A 20525-nucleotide genomic window follows, 5' to 3' on the forward strand; every position below is an offset into this window, starting at 1 on the left:
GTAGAAGAGGGTAGTCACAACATCACACCTGACACTTACAAGGAAGTAAAACCTTGCTCCACTGAATGGTTAGTGATACTGTAACTGCATGGCATACTGTACAGGCAGAAAGAAGTTAGGAGTGTATAAACACTGTTGAGTAAGGACAGGTAGAATTAGGAGCAGTTTCCTAGAGCTGCACAGCAGAGTTGGCTGGACATGGCACCTTGACTTCCACTTGTACAATCTGACCTTTTTTAACCCCACTGCTTCAGCTCAGTTGTGGAATCTTGAGTGTCTCCTGCCTTCCAACCAGACAGCCTCATCTCATGAGTACTTAGAGGATAAAAGCTGTGAGTACCTATTAGTGGTTTATCTACTTCACCTAAATGGTCAATTGAAAGAACAACTCTCTCCTCACTAGAGCATCAGCATTATACCTAAAACTATCATCTTACATGACTAGAGGCAAACAATCTCACTACAAAGACTGGTACCTCACCAAGGAAACTGGAGACCATACTACTGAACACAAGCAGTATGGAGTTCAGATACTTCACATATGTGATATACAACCTGTCTTTCATACTTCAAGAGAATTTAATCTTAAATTTTTAGACATTTGTATTTTAAACTATCACTTCCAGAAAAAAATGTATGATTTTGTAAGTATAAGCATGAGCACATATTTCAGAAGCAACTCTTCCAAAAATCAGAACACATCGCTTGTCGTGTCATTAACAGGTGACTTCACACACCTTACAAATACTTATCTCCATGGCATTGCAGCCTTCCAAAGATAAAGTTTGGATGTGAAACCTTCACACTATGCACAGGAACAAATTCATTACAATGCAGAGAACTGATCAATGTGACCCAGTGAAGCTTCTTGGCTAAAATTAGAATGAGAATCTGTATTTTATTGCAGGCTCCAGCTGTTTCGATCATTGAGTCTTCAGCCCTGTCCTTTAAATAACCCGTACATAACCTTCTGAACAGGACAGCAGATGCAAATCTAACAGGACAATCCAGGACGGTTAATGTTGGGGATGGGGACAGAAGGGAGAGGAAAAGCATTCTCTGTTTTTGGAAGAAATGTTCCTGGTTGTTTTCACCCACCCACCTGAAGACAGCAAACTGCAAACCAAGCAGTGAACTAGGATGGGCTGACTGTATTGATTAACCTTTAGCCTGGGAATCAGAATTTTCTGTGACAAGATGTAATACAGAACAGTAAACTGCCATATCAACTACAAGTCCTAAACTCTCGCTGTTCTGGAGTTTCATTGCTTGCATGAAATACAATTGGCTTGGCGTTTACAGTTGAGGTTCTGATTAAAATTAAAATTCTGGAGTCGAGCAGGAAGTATGTGCTTAGACAACTGAACTAATGATAAGGGTAAGTGATAACTGCATCCCGAATCACAGTTTCACGGGCGGTTTTACCATCTTAATCAGGAACTCACAACACAGAAATATAAACTCTGTTTTTCAAATGCTTCCCACGCCTTACTTAGAGATGCAAGTGGTAACCAAAAAGCAAAGCAAACACACTTTCCACATCTATCTTGTTGGTAGTTTCCCTAGACTAAGACATTATTAGAACTGCTCTCCACAGAAACCAGTGGTGCAAAACACATTCCAATCTATCAGGATTTTAAAGGTCTCAAACCTTGAGTCAAAGAGACCAGTTCTCACTCTTCATTCTGACACATCTCCCACAGCATCATTGCCAAAAGGAAACATGATATAAAGCCAGATGCCCAGTTGGTATGTATTTCTTACCTGCAAATTAATAACGTAACTATAACTAAGCTCTTGATCATTCATACCCAAAGTCTGGAACCATCATGTCTCAAATCTCGACCAAGAAACATCTGATCTTACCTTCATCAAGCAGGATATCTACCTTTGCTCTCTACTTGCCTCTCCTTCTACAGACTGGCATATTCGCCTCTCCCGTCTTCTTTCAAAGCTATACTGAATGTTTTGGGAAAACCATCTGTGCGTTTCCCTATAATCTGCTCAGAGTGCTAGTCCTGACAGAGCCTCAGACAACACAAAATTAATTAGAACCCAAATTCATTCCTCTCACCAGAATACCTAATTTTCCATGGAGAGCCACTGTCCTGAAGTTTCTACAACATCACTCCCTTCTACTCAAGCAACGCTGAAATAAATAAATAACATCCCCTTCATACACACAGGCACGCACTGAAAGCTTCAGACTGCTGGAGTCAGTACTTCAGAGGCAACAGCAAGGAGTAGTTATACATCTGACCATTTTTTTATGGGGAGGAAAAAAAAATGGATGTATTTATTATTGCAAGGTTTTTAGTAGAAGCTGGAACCAAATACAGACATTTCTCATCCCCGACCACTGTTCACCTCAGGGCATGTCTGCACTGCAGTGGCTGCAGCTCTTCCAGACCTACCAAACTCCTTTCACAGGCGCTCGCTTAGATACTGCGGGAAGCATCTGCGCGCAGGCTGAGACTACACCGGGACCCCTGGCAGGGTGTGCAGTCCTGGAGGACAGCAACAGCCAGGTCTAGCTTAAAGAACAACTCAAGTGTTTCTGTACCAGCTATGCTCACTGCTGTATAAACACGCACACAGAATACACAATGAAAAGGACTTGGGCAGAGCCCAGGCTTTGGAGACTTTTTTTGTTTGAACACCACAATAAAAAGAAACTTAAAATATAACTTCAGTAAGAGAAGCAAGTAGCTATTTTATTTAGCCGATAACCCCGGTCAAATCGTGTTCTCTCTGCCTGGATGTTTGCTTATTTCAAAAGGGCACTAAGGAGAAATGCAGCCTGAACTAGAGGGTGAAAAACTTCTATTTTGTAAACAAATTGCAGTGCGGCTGACTGAAAATCACCTGCAAATGCAACTAGTTCTACTCCCGTTGGGAATTCGCCAAGGAAGTATTTTTCCTACTAAAATACACCATTATTACAGATAACTTGCAGAAGCTGTAATCTCTCTAATGATTAAGCAACAGGGAAGACATTTAAAAATAATAATAAAAACATACAAACCCAACTGAGCCTGTGACACCAGCCCACACACTTGTGCACAAGCAGTCATCCTCTCTTTTACAGTGAGAGGAAGCCTGGTCCCACACCGACCTGCATGTGGCCCTGTTGATCTTTCCCTACCCATCGCCATAACCCCAGCTCTCCCACACAGCAAAAAGAACTGCTTCAACTCTCCCAGGGCTCCACACATGCCGAGGGGCTGGCCAGATGCCTCCTACAAAGTATAACAACTCTATTCTGTCTGTCCTTCCCTTTCATAGATGCACTAAACACGTCACTCTCCTTCAACTTCCTTTGAGTTTTGTGAAGACTGCTTGCTATACAATCTTCAGGACCTTTCCCCTTACAGCAACACCAGTTACATCAGACAAGCGACTTAAAAGCTGCTTGGAGAAGAAAAAAAGAGGAAGCCTCAGTGTGCAATTGCATAAATTTTATTTCCTAAAAAGGGGAAAGAAGAGGGAAGGGGATATACAAGAAAACAAGATAAAAACATACATGCAATTCTCCAGATGCACACTGCTGTAGCAAGTGGAAGTCACAGACAGCAGGCACATGCAGTTATACAAGAATTTTATTTTTTTACTGCAAACTGAAAGTTTAATACTTTCACATAAACTTGTAGTTAATTTCTCAGCATATCAGAATACCAGAAGATCTGCAAACACTGTCTCATATTAAGACCTCAGAGTTAACGTGAGCTGCCACCTCTGCAATACCTTGGACACCTCGACAGGAACAGTCTCAAGGCTTCTGCAGGGAAGCAGCCAACACCACCAATTCGACTCCGTTTCAAGTCAAATCAGTTTGAATATCCAGCACGCAGTGTCAATCCTACTATTTTAGCTTCAAATAAGTGCTTATTCTATAGAATCAGACTTTTCATTATTATTATTTTTTGCACATCTTCAAAAATCCTTTTATTGCTTAAAGCATACCTGTCTGTATCCAGAACTGCAGCTTTGGCACCTCTTCTTGCAGAACATCACGGATCTGCTCATTATCATACCACGGAAACAGAGCATTGTCCCTTCATGCCTTCTACACTGAGATCATCTAAGCCACACCTTTCCAGCAGACCCTCTACATTCACTATAGGCAGACTCACTTTAAATACAAGAGACACAATATCACCATGGGACACATGTGGCCTTTTTCAATTACCTTCATAAGACAAAACTTTTGCTTCTCTTCTTTATGTTTCTGCCACTGGCAATTTGTTCCACCTTTGTCCATTCTGTGCCCTCTGTGATCCCTCTTTCACCGCAGTTCGTGACCTTTTGTGTATAGGATGAACAAAGGGCAAAGGCTAAAAATGTCATCACAGTTGGGCCTCTGCTCTTCTTACCGACTTAACTAGTTTGCTACTAAAAATGAGCTGAAGCTCAAAGTCAGACCAAAGCAGAGTTTCTGGGTCGTCGCAGTCCAGGAATCCCCAGAAGATGGTTCAGAAGCAACATGGGAGAGGATGCAAGTGTTTCATCCAAATTCAAATCATGAATCTGTAGTGGTGCCTGCACACCACCTACATGGTACTTAGTAGTCATTTGCATTGTATGAAAGAGCAATAGCAAAAAGAACATCAGACTAGCCTACTCTTGGCAGGGGTGGGAGGGGAAGAAGGAAGATAGAAAAACACTATCAGCTGTGGCAGGCTGATCTGTGTGTATTTACATTTCACAAGCTAAACTATTTAGTGGTTTATTTACACAAAATGTTCTTGGAGCAGCTAAAATGCCAGTTGTGTTTTATGTTGATTTTGTGGCAAAGCACACAAGCCACAAAAATCATAGGAGGAGTCTGCAAATGAGATATGAACCTCATACATCTGGAAAAGCATGCAAGCCACTGAGAGAAGGGAGATAGATTTTGGAAGCACAGGCACAACAAGGATTGAAATCCACTAGTTATGACAAGCCACCAAAATACAACCCAGGGACTCAAAAGCAACAATCAAGTAACAACACAACAGCTCACACTGCAGGGATCGTACATCCCAGTATACCTCTCATAGCCAAGCCAACCTACAGCAAGGCATACCGGGGCCTCAGGTCTCTCTGGGCTGCCCCTCCATGTTAGAGCGAGGAGGGAATTACAGTCAGCTCCATTTTATGCACATTTGATGGCAAGACGCCAACACAACTGTTGACTGAGCCAAATCTGGGCCCCCTTGAACTAAGCCATCACCTAAAGCAGGGCGGAAAAGCACATGCCTCTCACATCTTGAGCAGCCAAGTTCCTGAAAAGCATCTGAGTTACAAGATGGATTTTTTTTCTTTCTTTCTTTCCTCAGAAAACAACTGATGTTTTAACTCTTTGATGTACACTCATTAATTCAAAACTGAATGGTTGCTAGACAACATAGCTTGATGCTTATGTGACAGAGAGACTTCTTTCTAGAAAATCAAATTATTTACTAGATGGCCCAAATGGCAGTTCAGGCCAGCGGCCAATCTGAAGGGCAGTTATCACACTCTGCATCTTGTCAGCATTCTCAGCCAAGGTGTCAATGGCTGCTTTCCAACAGGAACCTTACTCTGACAAAAGAGTGAAGTGCAAGCTAGAGAAAGATTTTTAATCTGCTCAGTTCACTTCTTCCCTCCAAACTGGCATTTGGTGGTAAGCTGCCAGCAAGCTTGGGAACTGCACAGAGTGTCATCACTCTGGGAATTCACCCTCCTGAGCAGGAATTACTCCTGGACCATTCCTCTGCCACACAGCAGAGAAATCCCTCTGCTGACTTCTCCTTTAATTATATTTTAAAAACTCCGCTTCTAGCCTGTGTTCCATTATAATAATAGCAATAATTAAAAATACTTCAAACGACGAGTCCTCTAAACCTGCTGTTCCATCCAGGCTTTTTGGCATCACACACTTCCTTTCTTGACTGACATCCTCAGGGAACCAGACTGATGGTTATTCTATCCTATTCCTGTTGCAGGACTGTACTGCGTTCTTTCAGCACATGTAAACTGCTAGGTAATATTTGTGTTGGCAACTAACTTACATACTTTATAGAAAGACCTCTATTTGACCCTCCATGCAGCTCCCACACACAATTTGGTCCATTCCTTTAAACCATTTCCTTCTGCTAAAGCACATACCCCGTTCCATACCTCTGTTTCTAGACTTTTTAAAAACTACATATTCAGGACAGAGCTTATGTGCTTAAAGACAACAACCTGGCTACAAAAGCCAAGGCTGCAGAACGTTCTTATGCAAGAATACCAAAGAAAATTATCATAGAACTTTGCGTGTACAGGTCCTGTTTTTTTACAGAAGTTGCTCCAACTGAACATTTCTATGAAAAAAAAAACACCTACGAAAAGTTCTGCAAAAAAAGACATCAACACACAGATTTCCATGATAAGACTCTGATAGCTGTATCATGCACTGAGGGGGGTGGCGAGGGGGAGTTGGTGGTTTTTTGTTGTTTTGGGTTTTTTTTTTTTAAATACTGTTAAATTTCAGCTATTTAGGCAGTAATATCACCTCAGAATAGACTTTCGCACCATAACTCTTCCTTCCTTGCCCAAAGCACACCATGCAGAATAAAAGATAAGCCAACTAACGTGTCCAGATGATCAAATGAATACTCATTACCCATTCACACCACATCAGTTTATCAACAACTCTATTTAAAGCCCACAGAGCTAAACCAGAATAAAATTGATTAAAAAAAGAGGCAAAATCTGACCGGCACACACCAGGGCAAGCGCAGCTGCAGTGTGAGCAAAGGACTGTGCAGTCACATCATGTGACAGGCGTGGCGCTGGCAGCAGAGGAGGGAGAGCTACAGCCCCCGTCCTCCCACCTGTGTAAATCTATGCCTTCAGTGCAACGTTATGGACAACACAATTTCAGTGCAGAACTGACTCGGGTTATAAGCTTCTCAATGTTTTGAATTGTTATTCTCCATTTTTACTTCCCTCCACCAAATAAAATAGTAACACAGAAATGGCTAACAATACAGGCAAGCTATGCATTCCTTCCACCACTAAGCACTTTCCGCATTCGATCACTTGTAGATCTAGTTTCTCAACTGAGCATGGTGAACATAGAACATGGTGCTGCTGTCTGTATCATTCTTACACGCAGAGCTTAGCTCAGCTAGTCATCCTGATGATAAAATCTTCCAGTGTTTGTAAGGGACGTGGATCGCCAATTGAATTTTGGGCTGTATTGTACCTATATTTCAAGATAAAACAATGATTGCAATCTCCTTTGTAGCACAGCAAAATATTTATTCTCTCCATATAGTTTCTATGAATGTTTTTTATACTTTCTGGAGCAAAGAATCTGGCCATCACATTTGTGTATTATTCTGGCTGCCCAGAATGATTGGAGAATTATGCTCTTTGCTTCTAATTAAGTGACTCATTATTTCTTTCATGTAACAAACTGTGATCGTTTATCGAAACATCTTTGGAGAGACTGACTTATCTGATTTGAAAACATAGCATCTTTTTCTACTAACATGACCTGCAGTCAGGTGTCATGCCTCTTAATTGCTTCCTCAACAGTCTGAGCAAGGGAAGTTACAACTGTTATGCAACAGGGTTCACACAAGGTAAGAAGATGCACCAGGCAGTAACCACATCTGCAAACTTCCACAGCAAGACCCATACCAGGATGATCTTCTACACCTTCCAAAGGCTGCTATTAACACCACAGCTTTGCTGCTCTCAGGAATGGTGTGAGAGCATACACATGCTGGGAGACTCACTTATACTAGCATTTTAGTCATCCTATGGTCCATCAGTGCTGCTCTACATTAGCTTAGACAAAACACTGAGAATTATGGATTGCGTTTGGATAGCTTTCGCAAAATCCAGCGATTTTTCATATTAAGGGATCCATTTTGCAGGTTGGAGGACTAGAACGGCTTAGCCTAGAGACAGCCTAAGCACAGAAGTTTGGAGCCTGGCTGTTGAATTACAGAAGTACAACTCAAACTTGACAAAAGCAGGTCCCATTCCATAGTGAGAGATTAGACCCAGACTCTGAAAACCTGCAGCTTTGATTCTGAATGTTTTAACTGGGGCAGCCTTTGGTTATTGACATTTTTATACCCAGTAACAGGCAAGAAACCTCGGGGGGATGACTATGTAACAATCATCCAGCTTCAATCCCCAAGGGCATTTCACATCACCTATTGTCCAAAGCATTTCTCAGAGGAAACAGGAATTTGGCAAGAGGGAGCTGCCAAGATAGAAGTTTCAAATCAGGACAAGTCCATGATGATTCTGTCAAACCCGCAATTTGAATATCCAGCACTGCACGAACAGCTCTTGTAAAATCCAGCAATATTTCATGCAAAAGGATTCATTTGCTGATGCGGAAAAGCAGCTACCTGTCAGAGGTGTGCAGGACACCGACGGCCTGCCCAGCGGGGGCAGGCAGGGTGGCGAGAGGGGATATAACGTGACGAATGGAGAAGTTAATGAAGAGGGGGCCGTCTCCGCAATTATTGCGGTTACGTTGCGAATCCAGGCCTAAGCAGAAGACGTGTCACATCGTGTCTCCTCTTCTCCGTTAGCAGCTAAGACGGCGGCGAGCGTGGCTCCGCACGCCCGGGCCTCGGCACCCCCGCCCCGCTGCCCCCCACCTCGGCGCGGGGCCCCGGCCCCCGGCGCGGCTGCGGCCACCGCCGGGAGAAGCCCGCCGCCGGGGGATGCTCCGCGCCGCCCCGGCCGCCCCCGCCCGCACCTGCCACGCCGCTCGCCGCCGCCTTACCTGGGCTTGCGCTTGCCGCACGGCTTCTCCGCTGGGCCGGGAGCTCTGCGGGGGCGAGACAGCGGTGAGGGGCGCGCCGCCGCCGGGCCTGCCCCGAGCCGCCCGCAGCCGCCGCCGCCGCTCCCGCCCGCCCGCCCGCCCGCGCCGCCGCCCCGCCCGCGCCCCGCACCCGCCCTAGCCGCCGCTCCGCCCCCCGCACCTGGAGGCCAGGCCGGTGCGGGGCAGGCGCTGCCGGGCGGCCCCTCTCACCATCCGCGCCGCCTCCGCCAACTCCCGGGCAAAGCCGCCAGCGCCGCCGCGGCGAAGGCTCCGGCTGCGCGGAGCGCGGCTGCCGCCTCGCGCTAGTCTGGGCCGGCCTTACCCCGCCCCCTCCCGCTCCTATTGGGGGAGCGCCTACACTGACGGCGAGGCGGCCTTCTGATTGGCGGCGCGGACCGTCAGTCGGGAGCCCCCCGCCCTCCCGCGCGGGGCCGGTGAGGCACGGCGCGGCTGCCTGGATACGGCTGGAGGCGGCGTGCTGCGGCGCCACCGTGCGGAGGCCTGTCCCGCCGCGCAGGGCCCGGCCCGCCCGCCCCCTCCCTCCCGCCGGCCCTCCGGCCACCTGGGCGCACGGCCCTGCCCCGCTCCGCGGCCGCTGCCACCCCCGCCCGCCGTCACGTTCCCACCGCTGCCAGGGTAAGAGTCCCGCACCTCGGCCAGGGCGAGAACACCGGCTCCGCTCTGACAGGGCTGTGGCGGCTGGAAGAGCGCGGAGCGGCGCGCAGCAGCACCAGCCGCCGCCTCCCGAGGGGCCGCAGCCCCAGTGCCCCGGGGCCGGCGGCGCTGCCTCGCCACCTCCCACCGCCTCCCGCCTTCCCTGTCAGCACCCGCGGCCGCTACCACGGCGCTGCCCACGGGGGGCGCCGCAGCGCACAGGCCGCTCCCCCCGCCCGGCCGTGGATTGGTAGGCTCCGGCCGGCAGCGCCTCCGCCCCCCGCCCTGCCCGGCTTCCGGCCCTTCCGGCCCGCGCCGCGCCGCCGCCGCCATCATGGTGAGCGGCTCTGCGCCCGCCCCGCTGCGATCCGGCGGCATCCGCGGGGCCACCGGGCCGCCGGCCCTGGCACCAAGACGCTGGCCCTGGCACTAGGCCCGCCGCGCCGCTGGCGCGTGCCGTCGACCTGGCGCCGCCGTCGAGGCGCCGTGGGGGGGATGCGGGCGGCGGGAGGCCCGGGGAAGGCCGCTGCCGGGCGGGGGGGTGCGGGGCCGGGAGTGGGCCTGACGAGGTGTCCGCCGCCTGCAGGCCAAGATCAAGGCCCGAGACCTGCGGGGGAAGAAAAAGGAGGAGCTGCTGAAGCAGCTGGACGATCTGAAGGTGGAGCTGTCGCAGCTTCGCGTGGCCAAGGTGACCGGTGGGGCCGCCTCCAAGCTCTCCAAGATGTAAGTGGGGCCCAGCCCGGCGGCGAGGCTGGGCCCGAGGGGGGGACGGGGGCGGCGGAGGAGCCTGCCCGGGCCTGAGACCCGCACGGGGCGGGGGTGCTCGGTCCTGCGGGGGGGCCGCGGCGCGCTGCCTCTCAGTGGTTGTCTCGCACTAGAAAAAAGTTAAAACCGATACGGAAGAGGAATAACTTTGTATGCGTGGGGATGGGTGGTGTATCTCCGCTCAGAGATGTGAAGCTGGATGCGGCGGGAGCCGTCAGTGTTTTGCTGCAGCGTGGTGCGGTGTCAGTTACTGGGCTGTAGCATGTACGCGCCATGTGTACACTGGGTGGTAAATCCAGGAGGCTCGTCTTTCCGTGTGTTCTTGTTGTTTCTGCAGACGTGTGGTTCGTAAATCCATTGCCAGAGTCTTAACTGTTATCAATCAGACCCAGAAGGAGAACTTGAGGAAGTTTTACAAGGTAAGTGCAAACATCTTGCATAGTGGTCTTTTTTTCTCTTTAGTTCCTTCCTACAAACTATGTATTTGAAAAATGTTGTAGGTTGTTTCTTAAAAGCTTAGAACACAAGAAGAAAGCTCTTATTTATATTCAGTTTTAAAGTTTTCTAGTTGTGGTTCCTTTTTAAATGTTACTGCAAGACTACCCTGAATTCTGTAAGCTCAGCGTGAATCTGCTTTTGCCAGGAGAGCTTTGTGCTGCGCTGCATTGCTTCTCTGAAGATGCAGTTTCCAGAACTGCCAATACTCCTAAATTTTAATCATGTTGGAAGTGACCAAAGAAGTCTTTATCTCAATAAGTTTCTGTAATTTTTAGAGTATTACTTCTTGGGGGTTGAATTGCATAAATAGGGGGGAAAGGAGCTTTTCAGAAGGTATTGGATAACTGGGACTCTTAATCTTAAGTATGACTTAAACTTGAGTCAAAGCTACTACAACTGGCACAAAAGTTAGAAGCAACTCCATGTTTCCTAGTGGAGAGTTCTCTTGAACTTCTAGGCTGTAACAATAGTCCCAATAAAAAGAAGCTGAAAACGCTGCTGGTGATGTTCTTACAGGCAGTTGCTCTCTATGAGCTCATGCACCTAAGGGGTATGTTGCAGTCTCTCCAACTCAACTGTTGTGTATTTTTGCAAACAGGGCAAAAAGTATAAGCCTCTTGATCTGCGGCCGAAGAAGACTCGTGCCATGCGACGCAGATTAAATAAGCATGAAGAAAATCTGAAGACCAAAAAACAGCAGCGAAAAGAACGTTTGTACCCTATGCGAAAATATGCCATCAAGGCATAAAACTGCAATATGCCGAAAATTCTTAATTATATTGGCTGAGTATGTCTCATTAAATAGAATTTTGTTTGGAAGCTGTCACTGTTGGGTTGTTTTTTAGCGGTGGGATAAAGAAGTCATCAACTTTATGAGGAGAAATCAGGATTCACAAAGTTTATTTGAACTTCTGTTGCTAATGAAAATACTAAACTTGCAGTTTAAGATTGGTTTCCTTTTTGAAGAACAGGCAAATGAGTACAGATCCGTGGAGCTGGTTCAGCTTAACATGTGAAAAGTGTTTTAACTTGAGATTGATTTAAAATGGAAAACTGTACACATATGTGTACAGTGAGTTGGTGTTCATCACTTCAGTAGTTTTAAGAGTGAATTTTAAAGTTCTTGTCTAGTTGCAAGTGTTTAAATGTTACAGAGATGAACTAATTTGCCAAGGTGTTTTAGCAGACTTTATTGAAACTGAAGAGTTCCATCAGCACTTGTTTGGGATCTCTGCACAGGTAGTAGCACCAAAGAGTCCCCAGCCATCCCAGGTCTGGGCAGATGCCGTAGGCAGTGGTTTGCCTGGTCCTGCCAGCGGACCGCTGCAGGCAGGTGCCGCACAGGTGGCTGGTCACTAGCCTGACCACCGCTGCCCGGAGCTGCAGTGAGATGGGCAGAGGGGCTGCTGCAGCCTCCTTCCAAGGAAGCTACTTCGGTTTCGGTCAGGAAGCTGGATTCGGGCATTGTCCTCCAGGTTTGTTTCTGCTTGCAGCTGATTTAATGTTGGCAAACAGCTGGAAGTAAGAGGGTGCTCAGGGTGAGTGCGAAGGCTCCACCCAGCATCACCTGTCAGCAGAGGTGCATTTCAGATGGAGGCTGTTTGGTCAGTCCATGCCTGGCTGCGCAGGGGCTGGCTGCAGGCTGGTGCTCCCTCACCCTGGGAGTTGGAGTGTAAAGAGGAGTTGTTTGTAGTGGTGTGCAAGCATTTCTTTTGGAGGGCAGTCCGGCCAGGCTGTTGTTTGCATACAGCATGACATGCAGAAGAGAGGAAGCTCAGTTCCAGTTGGAGCGGTAGGAAAACATAAGGGCTGTGGTAGTTTCAGACCAGGTGTTGTTTTTGTGTGCATGTCAAGACTGATAGAGGTCAGGTAATCAGGAAACTGGACTTGAGGAAAGCTGAGCTAGAAGGGTCACCTGTAAAGTTTCAATGCACTCCCTTATCTCATGGTTCCACACGTTTCACCTGTGAGGCACAGAACTAGTTAAACATTTTGACTTTCTGCCACCCCATGGAGTTCTTTGGAACTCTGGCCTTTTTTGGTACTGCTGTAAGGAAGAGTTATGCAGTGCTGCTTGAGCATTAGTGATGCACTCATGGTTTGTGTTAGCATAGCTAATACATTCTAACATGAAAAATTCTATACCCATTAGGGAGTCCTTAGATTGGATCCAGATTCCCTTTAGGAAAAAGATCTTAATTCTGCTTGCTGAATTTAGATCTGAAGGCTTTCTAAGCCTCGAACAAGTTTTAGCCAGAGAGAGGTCTAATTACGTGTGGTAAAATGAATTTCCCATGTACTGAGCTATTATGAGGGATAGCTTTACAATGATGCTAATGCTGGCTGTGTGATAGCTTTGTTACGAGCTTCGTGTGGACCTGAACACGATAAAGTTTGGCAGTGAAGGAGCCCCAGCTCTGGGCACAGGCCCTGCATGAGTCCTGCTGGAGCTGTGCCGTAAGATGGAGCGTTACGTGTGGGAACTGGCTTTGGCTCATGTTGCCATGAGGGCAGGCAGCGTTACGAAATGCTGTGCATTGCTGCTTCCAAGTATCCTGCAGTGGCCTGCAGCACACTGTTTTTCCAGAAGCATGTGCTTTTCACGCAGCACCTGTGGCCCTCTGCAAGCACTGCCCCACTGCAAGGATCCCAGATCCGCATGCTCCTGTCCCAGCAGCCTGATACTTGACAAAGGTGGAGGAGGGGCTGGTCCCCTGTGCCAGGAATCGGGCTGGCTGCCTCTGGTCATGCCCAGCTGTATTTGTGCTTCTCTTGTACAGAGGCGTTGTGTGCCCGTGCTCTTCCATCAGCCCATCCGAGGAGAGCCTGGTGGCTCTTAACCCCATTCCTGATGCGGAAAAGCAAACACAGGTAACGCTGCCCTAATGGCCTTCTGGAGTCTGCTCCTGGATGGTGCAAGCTGTGGGGTGGCTTGGAAATGGAGGTGGGAAGAAGGTGGTTATTGCTGCAGAGCCTCTGGTGACAACATCGGGGTGTGCCTCAGGTGAAACGGCTGTCACCTTCCATCCCCAGCCATGAGCAGCAGCTGCCTGGAGAGGGTCATCTGTCTGAAAGGTCTGGTTGTGATACAGCTCGCTGATGTGCCCTTTACTAATCATGTAACAAGGGGTCGGGGAAACACGGAAAAATAAACCCTAATTACCAGGCGCTGAACATCCAAGGAGAATTTGTGGCTTTAGATAGCGGCATCATGCCCAGAGAACACAACATGTGCCTGAACTGTGGGGACAAAACGAGTAGCAGCTTGGGAGCTGGTACCTCCGAACATCCTGAAGTCGCGAGCTGCGGGGCGTTGGTGTTATTTGCGTGTCTGCACTTGTACAGGTGATTGAGGTGGGACTGCTCCTCTGGAGGTCTCCGGTGCAGCTGCCTGCTCACTTCAAGGCCACCTTTGAAGGCAAATGGGTTTGTACAACTTCTCAAGTATCTAATGGGGGTTTCAGTTACAATCTGCTGTACTTCCAGAGCTGTTCTACACACCTTTGTGAATGGAGTGTGCTCAGCTCGGTGTCGCCTTGCCCGCCTGGCTGCGTGGCGCTGGGGCGCAGGGCTTGCTGAGGGCACGCTTTGCCTCTGGCTCCCGTGCAGGGGGCAGCTGTGCAAAGTGTGGGGCTGCTGCCCCGGGGGAGGGGGCTGTGGCACAGCACCCCACTGTTGGGAGTGGGAGCGGGTGACCTGCCAGAAGCTGGGCTGGGAAGCCGGGGCTGCCAAGAAGTCATCCATGCACTGAAGCGGGGTCGGTACGGGGTGGGGGAGCAGCTCAAGCTTTGATTAGTGCACAACCCGCAGCAGCTACTTGAGGAGGTAGATGGGTTTCTGGCACTGCACTAAATCCCCGCCTCAGAGACCTTCAGGGGGACCGTGCAGCATCACCCCCTGCCGCTGCGGGCAGCGTGGGCTGCGTCCCCCTTGAGCACGGTGCTGATGGGGTGCTGGGAGCCCTCTCCTGCACTGACCCTGTGCAGCTGCTGACACTGGCCCCGGGTTTAGCACTGGTGTTTGCAGAGCATCAGGGCCTCTAAGGCTCAAATTGTTTATTTTTCCTTGTAACTGAAGCTGTTCCTCGGCATCTGAGTAGACTTCCTGGGGAAAGCTGTTCTTCAGCAAATAAATAATTTCCAGGGTGGGGATGAGGAAGGAGGAGCAGCGGCTGGCTGGCTGCAAGGCACAGCCCAGGGCTGATGCCACTGCGAAGGCAGCGCTGGCTGCACGCCCTGGAAAGCGTTCAGCGGCACCAGATGTCTCTCCCCTGCACAGCAGGCAGTGGCCGAGTGCGGATGGTGTCTCTGGGAGCTGCCAGGACCTGATCCTGCGGCGCGGGCAGGGGAGAACTGCAGAGAGGGCAGAGGCAGATGAGAGTCCTGCAAGGTCTGGGTGGGAAAGCCCAGGTTCCGCGCGCCTCGGGCACTGTTTGCTGCAATGGACACGGACTGCAGCTCTTCTAACGCTCCTGGCACTGCTGCCACCTCCCTCCTCTGGGGACGGCTCCTTTGCTCTTGGGTGCTAGTGCTGACCCTGGATTCTGCCTGCAGCGGGGCATGCAGGGAGCAGCACGTGGTGGGGCGTGCAAGGCGCTGGGCAGGGCAGGGTGAGCAGGGAGCTTGGGAGCGACCACCCTGGGCATGTGCAGGTGTCCTCGGCCGCTCTGTGCCACCCGCTCCTCTCAGCGTGCTGGGGAGCGGCAGCCCCACGTGGCTGCGGGCGAGCAGTGTGCCCAGCACATCTGGCTGCTGAGCGCTGCGTTGTGAGCCCTGGGCCAGCGGGGAAACGCCACGTCCCAGCAGCCCAGGTCTGCCGGGGCAGCTGCCCGCTCCCTGCCCTGAATGCCCGTTTTGGTGGCCAGGCTGGGGAGAACTTGTCCCCGTGCTGCCCCGGTCCTGCCGCTCCCATGAATACAGGCGGTGTCCAGACCAGGCTCCCACCGTGTGAGGGGCTCCCGCACAAAGGTGGCCCTTGGGCTCCCAGGAGACTGGGGGGGGGCCACCGTGTGCCGGGGCTCCTGGCTCCCTGCCAGCCTGGCTGTGCACCCAGGGGTGATGGAGGAAGCCCCCTGTGTGGGCGTGAGCAGCACCTGGCCGTGAGAGCAGCCCCCAGGCAGACCCCCTTCCCCCCACGCTGTGCCATGGGTGCCGCTGGGGAAGGGGTGTTGCCAGGGTGCCCCCCCACCCCCAGGGGCTGCTGTGCTGTGCCGGGGGGCTGGGGTAGCTTGGGGCTGGTGATGGCAGCAAGCCTGGGAGCAGATCTCTGTTTCCACCGGTGGTGAGTCAGCGGCAGCGCTGCCAAGGCCCGCAGCTCCCCTCCCTTCCCTCCGGCCGCTGCCACCTCCTGCTGCCTGGCCCTTTCCCGCTGCCGCTCAGGGTCAGCAGCCCCTGCACCCGCGGTGCCCTGCGGCTCTCCAGAGACTGGCCACGGCCCCAGCAGTGTCCCACCAGACAGGTGCCAGCAAGGGCGGCCAACAGGCTGGGGGCACAGCATGGTGGCCGTGGTGCTGGCACTGACCCGCTGCTGGGGGACTGCCGGGCTCTGCCGAGAGGCTGCCGACACGGCTGGGCACCGCGTCCCCGGCACAGCTCCCTGCCGAGCCCTGCGTCCCACAGCCTGGCCGTGCTGGGACAGATCTAGGCGGAGCGGAGCCGTGTTGCCCCCAGCCCCAGGAGGCAGCCCTTGGCCGGCCGGGCCGGGGCAAGGCAGCGCTGCCAGGCATGAGGCCATGCTCCCTGTCACCCAGCAGTGACACGGCCGCGGCCCCAGTAAATCTTTTGCTGGCCCTGGGGACAATCAGCTCTATCTTGGGTGCAGAGCGGGTGAGTGCCCTTTATGGCCCAGAGCAGGGGGGGAGGTGGAGGCAGATGGGTGCTGCCCCTGCACCCAGTGCTCTGCCCCTGCCACCTTCCTCCTCCCCTGCAGCAGCTCCATGGTGGGAGCAGTGGATCTGTGCTGGGAGCAGTGTGTCCATGCTGGGCTGTGCCCACTGTGCCTGCCCCAGCCCAGAGAGGGGGACATGGGGGAAAGGATGCAGAGGCTCCCTGGTCTTGCAGGTGGGTTCATGCCTTGGTTTCCCCACTGCACCATTTCTGGCAGCCCCTCGCAGCCCTGGGGTGTTGCAAAGGTGCATGCAGAGCCGGCAGCGCCTGCTGCTCGCCTGACCAGCGTTGTTTGGGTTGGTCAGTGCTCGCATCCTGAACCCCTGCTGCACTTCCAGCCACAGCTTCGTCACGGTTACAAGAGAAACAGCTCCCTGCTGTGAGCACAGCCTGGCCAAGGGGAAGCACTCGAGCAGGTTTGGTGCTGGGCACCCCCACACTTCCCAGGGGAAACCTCACCCACCGTGTCCTCCCCAGCTCCCTGCTGGCCCTGGGTGCAATGAGCCGGTGGGTCTCAGCAGGGACGTACCCATCCTGCACCGCCCTGCAAGCCATGGCTTGGGGATGCAGAGAGCAGGGATGTCCTGGCAGAGTGATGCCAGCACCATCCTGCCACACTGCCACTGTGCCGGGGAGCCAAGGCATGTCCCTGGGGAGCGGGAGGGAGAGGCACAGCAGCAAATGCCTCCCCTCCCCGTGTTGATGTGCTGCCAGGGCAGCAGGGACCATGTGGCAGGAAGGGTCAGGGAGGGCAATAAAAATAGATCCCTGTGACGCTCAGTGCTGCCGGCTCCAGCTTTGAAGCATGTTCATGATGTGGGCACAGCCCCAGGACTTGCTTCCACCTGCTGCTGGACACACATCGCCTCGTTTCCTGGGTCAGTGGCCCCGGACGGAGATAAGAATGGAGGGAAGGGCCCAATTACCCTGCCAGATTCTCCGAGCACAGCTGCTCCTGGCCCTGCAGCCCCCAGGCAGGCAGCTCTCAGCTCTCTGTGGCCAGGGAAGGGCTGCGTGGCCATGGGCGAGCTGTTGGATTGTCTCATGTCCTGGGGCTGGGGTGGGCAGGGCCCTCCTGTGGCAGCAAACTGCAGTCAGGGTGGTTCAGCTGCACCAGCTGAGGCTCCCGGCACCCAGCATGGGATGAGGACCGATGATTTTGGTGCATCTTTGGCAGGTGCCAACAGCTTGCGGCCAAGGACAGGCTCCAGACGGAATGTCACCTGGAGCAGGGCTGGTGCCATGTCCTACCCTCCATGCATCCTGCCTGCCTGCAGGCTGGCCACCCCCCGGGCTCACCAGTGGCACCAAGCTGGCTCTGCGCTGTGCTGGCACCATGCCACGGTGCTGGTGGGGCCCGGGCTCACCAGTGGCACCAAGCTGGCTCTGCGCTGTGCTGGCACCATGCCACGGTGCTGGTGGGGCCGGCTCAGCGGCAGGACGAGTGGGACAGCCAGCCCGGTCAGTGGGGCCAGGGCTGAGGCAAAACCACCACAACCCAACCAGCCCCAGCCAGTAACCGAGGAGGTAGGGGGGATGGCGGCTTCAGTGCCCGGCTTCCCCCGGGGCCGCCGTGCTGCAGGAGGGGGTTTGGAGGGAGGGCTGTGGTGCTAGCAGCACCTGCCTGCATGGCCTCGGCTGCTCTTCCCCGGGCACTGCATTGCCGTCACGGGGCCCTCGGGCACAGCAGCCCCTCAGCATCCCTGTCTCAAGCTTCATTTGCTGCTTGCTGCTGAACTGAGAGATTTTAATCTTTTAATCACGTTATGAGCTGAGGTGGTGCCGGCCACGCACAGGAGGAATGTCTGGAAGTCAGCAGCGCCCAGCGCGGCAGGAACCCATCCTACCCCCATCCACAGGTCCTCATCATGTCCTGATCGGAGACCCCCATCTTCAGCCTCCCTCATCCTGCCTGGGACCGGGACCAGAGGCCAGAGAGCAGGACCAGGCATCAAGGGACCATGGACCAGGACCACAGCCGGGGAGCAGGGTTGGGACCTGCACAAGGACCAGCTAGCGAAGGGATGCTGAGGCTGAGGGCCACGGGCATGGACTGGTCGCACATGGGCTGGTCGGGGCCAGGCAGGGAGAGCTGGAGCAGGCGCTCACAGACTTTTCCATGGACCCGACCCCGGGTGTGATTCCCTGACACATAATAGCAGAGAAAGGGGATCAGGGTGACTTTGAATTGAGAGAAAGGCATGGAGCAGTGGGGGGTCCGGGAAGCCCAAGGACCCAACACAATAACCCCACTGGGAAACAAAAGCCCCTTTGTTTTTGTTCGCTGCTGGTGTTTTGTCAGTGGGGAGCCAGAGGAGGCTTCGCTGGTGCTGGGCACGTAGGGCAGAGCCCCACACGCTGGGGGCTGCTCGCACAGTGCCGGTGCCGTGGCTTGTACGGTGCTGGTGCCTTTACAGCCTGTGCTGCTGCTGCATGGCCTTGCGCTGCCAAGAAACCCTCGTGAGGCTGCACACTGCTGCCAGCTCGCCACTCTGCAGCACCCCACATCACCCTGCGTTGCCCCACATCACCCCACATTGTCCTGCATCATCGCACATTGCCCCCATCGCCCTGTGTTGCTCCCTCCCCAGGCACCCCCAGGCTGTGGTGCGAGGGGCTGCGGAGCCTGGCCAAACTGCAGGTTTCAGGGCCAAGGCCAGGCAGCTGTCGGGGGGGGGGGGGGGGAGAAAGTATTTCATGCAATGCCTGTCATGTGGGCATAATTAGAGCTTCTCGTTATCACGGTGTTAGTGGCAGCAAGGAGCATGCTCTCAGAGGGGCGTCTTTGCAGGAGGCCCCATGGCTGCAATTAGGTGACGCTGCCCTCCAGCCACGCGGGTTTAATTACTCCCTTCCCGGTGTTTTCATCCCGAGGGGAGCGGAGGGGCGTCCCACAGCCCAGCCCGGCACAGAGAGATGGCAAAGAGCCACGCAGCCCCCGCCGAAAAACAACAAAGCCCTGGAATTAGAGATGCGCTGGGAGTTTACTTTACCGCAAAAAAATGTCAGAAATCCATATTGTTTGGACAGGGATTTGCTGGGGATCGCTAGATAAAAGCCTGGCAGGGACCCAGCTCGGGGGGGAAAAAGTCAGCCAGCTCCTTTCTCGTGGTGAGGACTTGCAGCCAAGCGAGGGATGCGCTGGGCGCGGGGGTTGGCAGGGGCAGGGGTAGGCAGGACTTGTGTGAGCCAGAGCAGGACCCAGGTCTGGGTGCAGCATAGGGCCGGGGGGTGCTGAGCTGCCCCAGGCCCAGCGCTGGCTTTGGCTCTTCATGGTAGAAAACATTTCAGCTGTGCCGGCATCCTGGGACAGCGGGCTCAGCTGCCCGGTGATGGCTCTGTGGCACGAGGAGCCCAGTGGGACACGAGGCCAGTGCGCAGGGCCTCGTGGTGCTGAGTGGCAGCCGCTCTAGCACACACAGGCGGGAGCTGGGCGGGCAGGCTGCTCCCACCCGGGGGCCTCCAGCAGCCCCATGCTTGCCAAATTTTGCAGCAGAGTCAGGGCAGCTGCTGCCCCGTGCCCATGCTCAGCTGCTCCCCTCTCCCTTTCCTACTTGCCCTGGCAGCAGCGCCCAGCCCCGGCTGCCGCAGCTCTCACAGGGAATGCCAAACCCCCCATACCCCCCCCCCCCGTCTGTGCTGGGGACTCACCTGCCTCTGTGCTGCCCAGCCGGGGCTGTGGCACAGCCGGGTGCTGTGCCGGGTGCTGCGCAGGATGTTGGGTGCTGCCCCAGGCTCAGGGTGGGGGATGTGGGGTGCTGCCCCAGGCTCGGTGTGGGGAGCGCTGCCCAGAGCCACACCAGATGTGCAATGAACAGCAGCCACATGTGCCAGCAACCCCCGGGCATGCCTGGCTGTGGGACAGGGACGGCGAGTGCCCACCCTGCCCGGCTTCGGGAGAAATGACAGCGCACGCAACCCAG

General features: G+C 53.3%; 2 protein-coding genes across 10 annotated transcripts in view; one reads left to right on the forward strand and one right to left on the reverse strand.

Moving 5' to 3' along the window:
• SCAI (suppressor of cancer cell invasion) overlaps positions 1-9604 on the reverse strand; it is a 49144-nt gene extending 39540 nt beyond the window's left edge. For 2 of the 9 annotated variants that reach the window (XM_056351490.1, XM_056351486.1), the window contains exons 1-2: positions 8961-9117; positions 8762-8806 (exon numbers count right to left, since the gene is read on the reverse strand). In XM_056351490.1, coding sequence (XP_056207465.1) covers positions 8762-8806; positions 8961-9013 — 98 coding nt within the window. In that variant the 5' untranslated portion in view covers positions 9014-9117. Of the gene's footprint in view, positions 1-4189; positions 5692-8761; positions 8807-8960 lie in introns of those variants that run through there. The other 7 variants (XM_056351487.1, XM_056351492.1, XM_056351485.1 and 4 more) reach the window with 7 other exon arrangements.
• Positions 9605-9663: 59 nt separating this feature from the next.
• RPL35 (ribosomal protein L35) lies at positions 9664-11536 on the forward strand. Its single transcript, XM_056351497.1, has 4 exons — positions 9664-9791; positions 10041-10177; positions 10557-10638; positions 11316-11536. Exons 1-4 carry the CDS (start codon positions 9789-9791, stop codon positions 11463-11465), a joined length of 372 nt encoding a protein of 123 aa, XP_056207472.1. The 5' UTR covers positions 9664-9788; the 3' UTR covers positions 11466-11536.
• Positions 11537-20525: the final 8989 nt, after the last annotated feature.

The sequence above is a fragment of the Falco biarmicus genome, chromosome 9 (assembly GCF_023638135.1).
Source record: "Falco biarmicus isolate bFalBia1 chromosome 9, bFalBia1.pri, whole genome shotgun sequence".
Taxonomy (NCBI): Eukaryota; Metazoa; Chordata; class Aves; order Falconiformes; family Falconidae; genus Falco; species Falco biarmicus.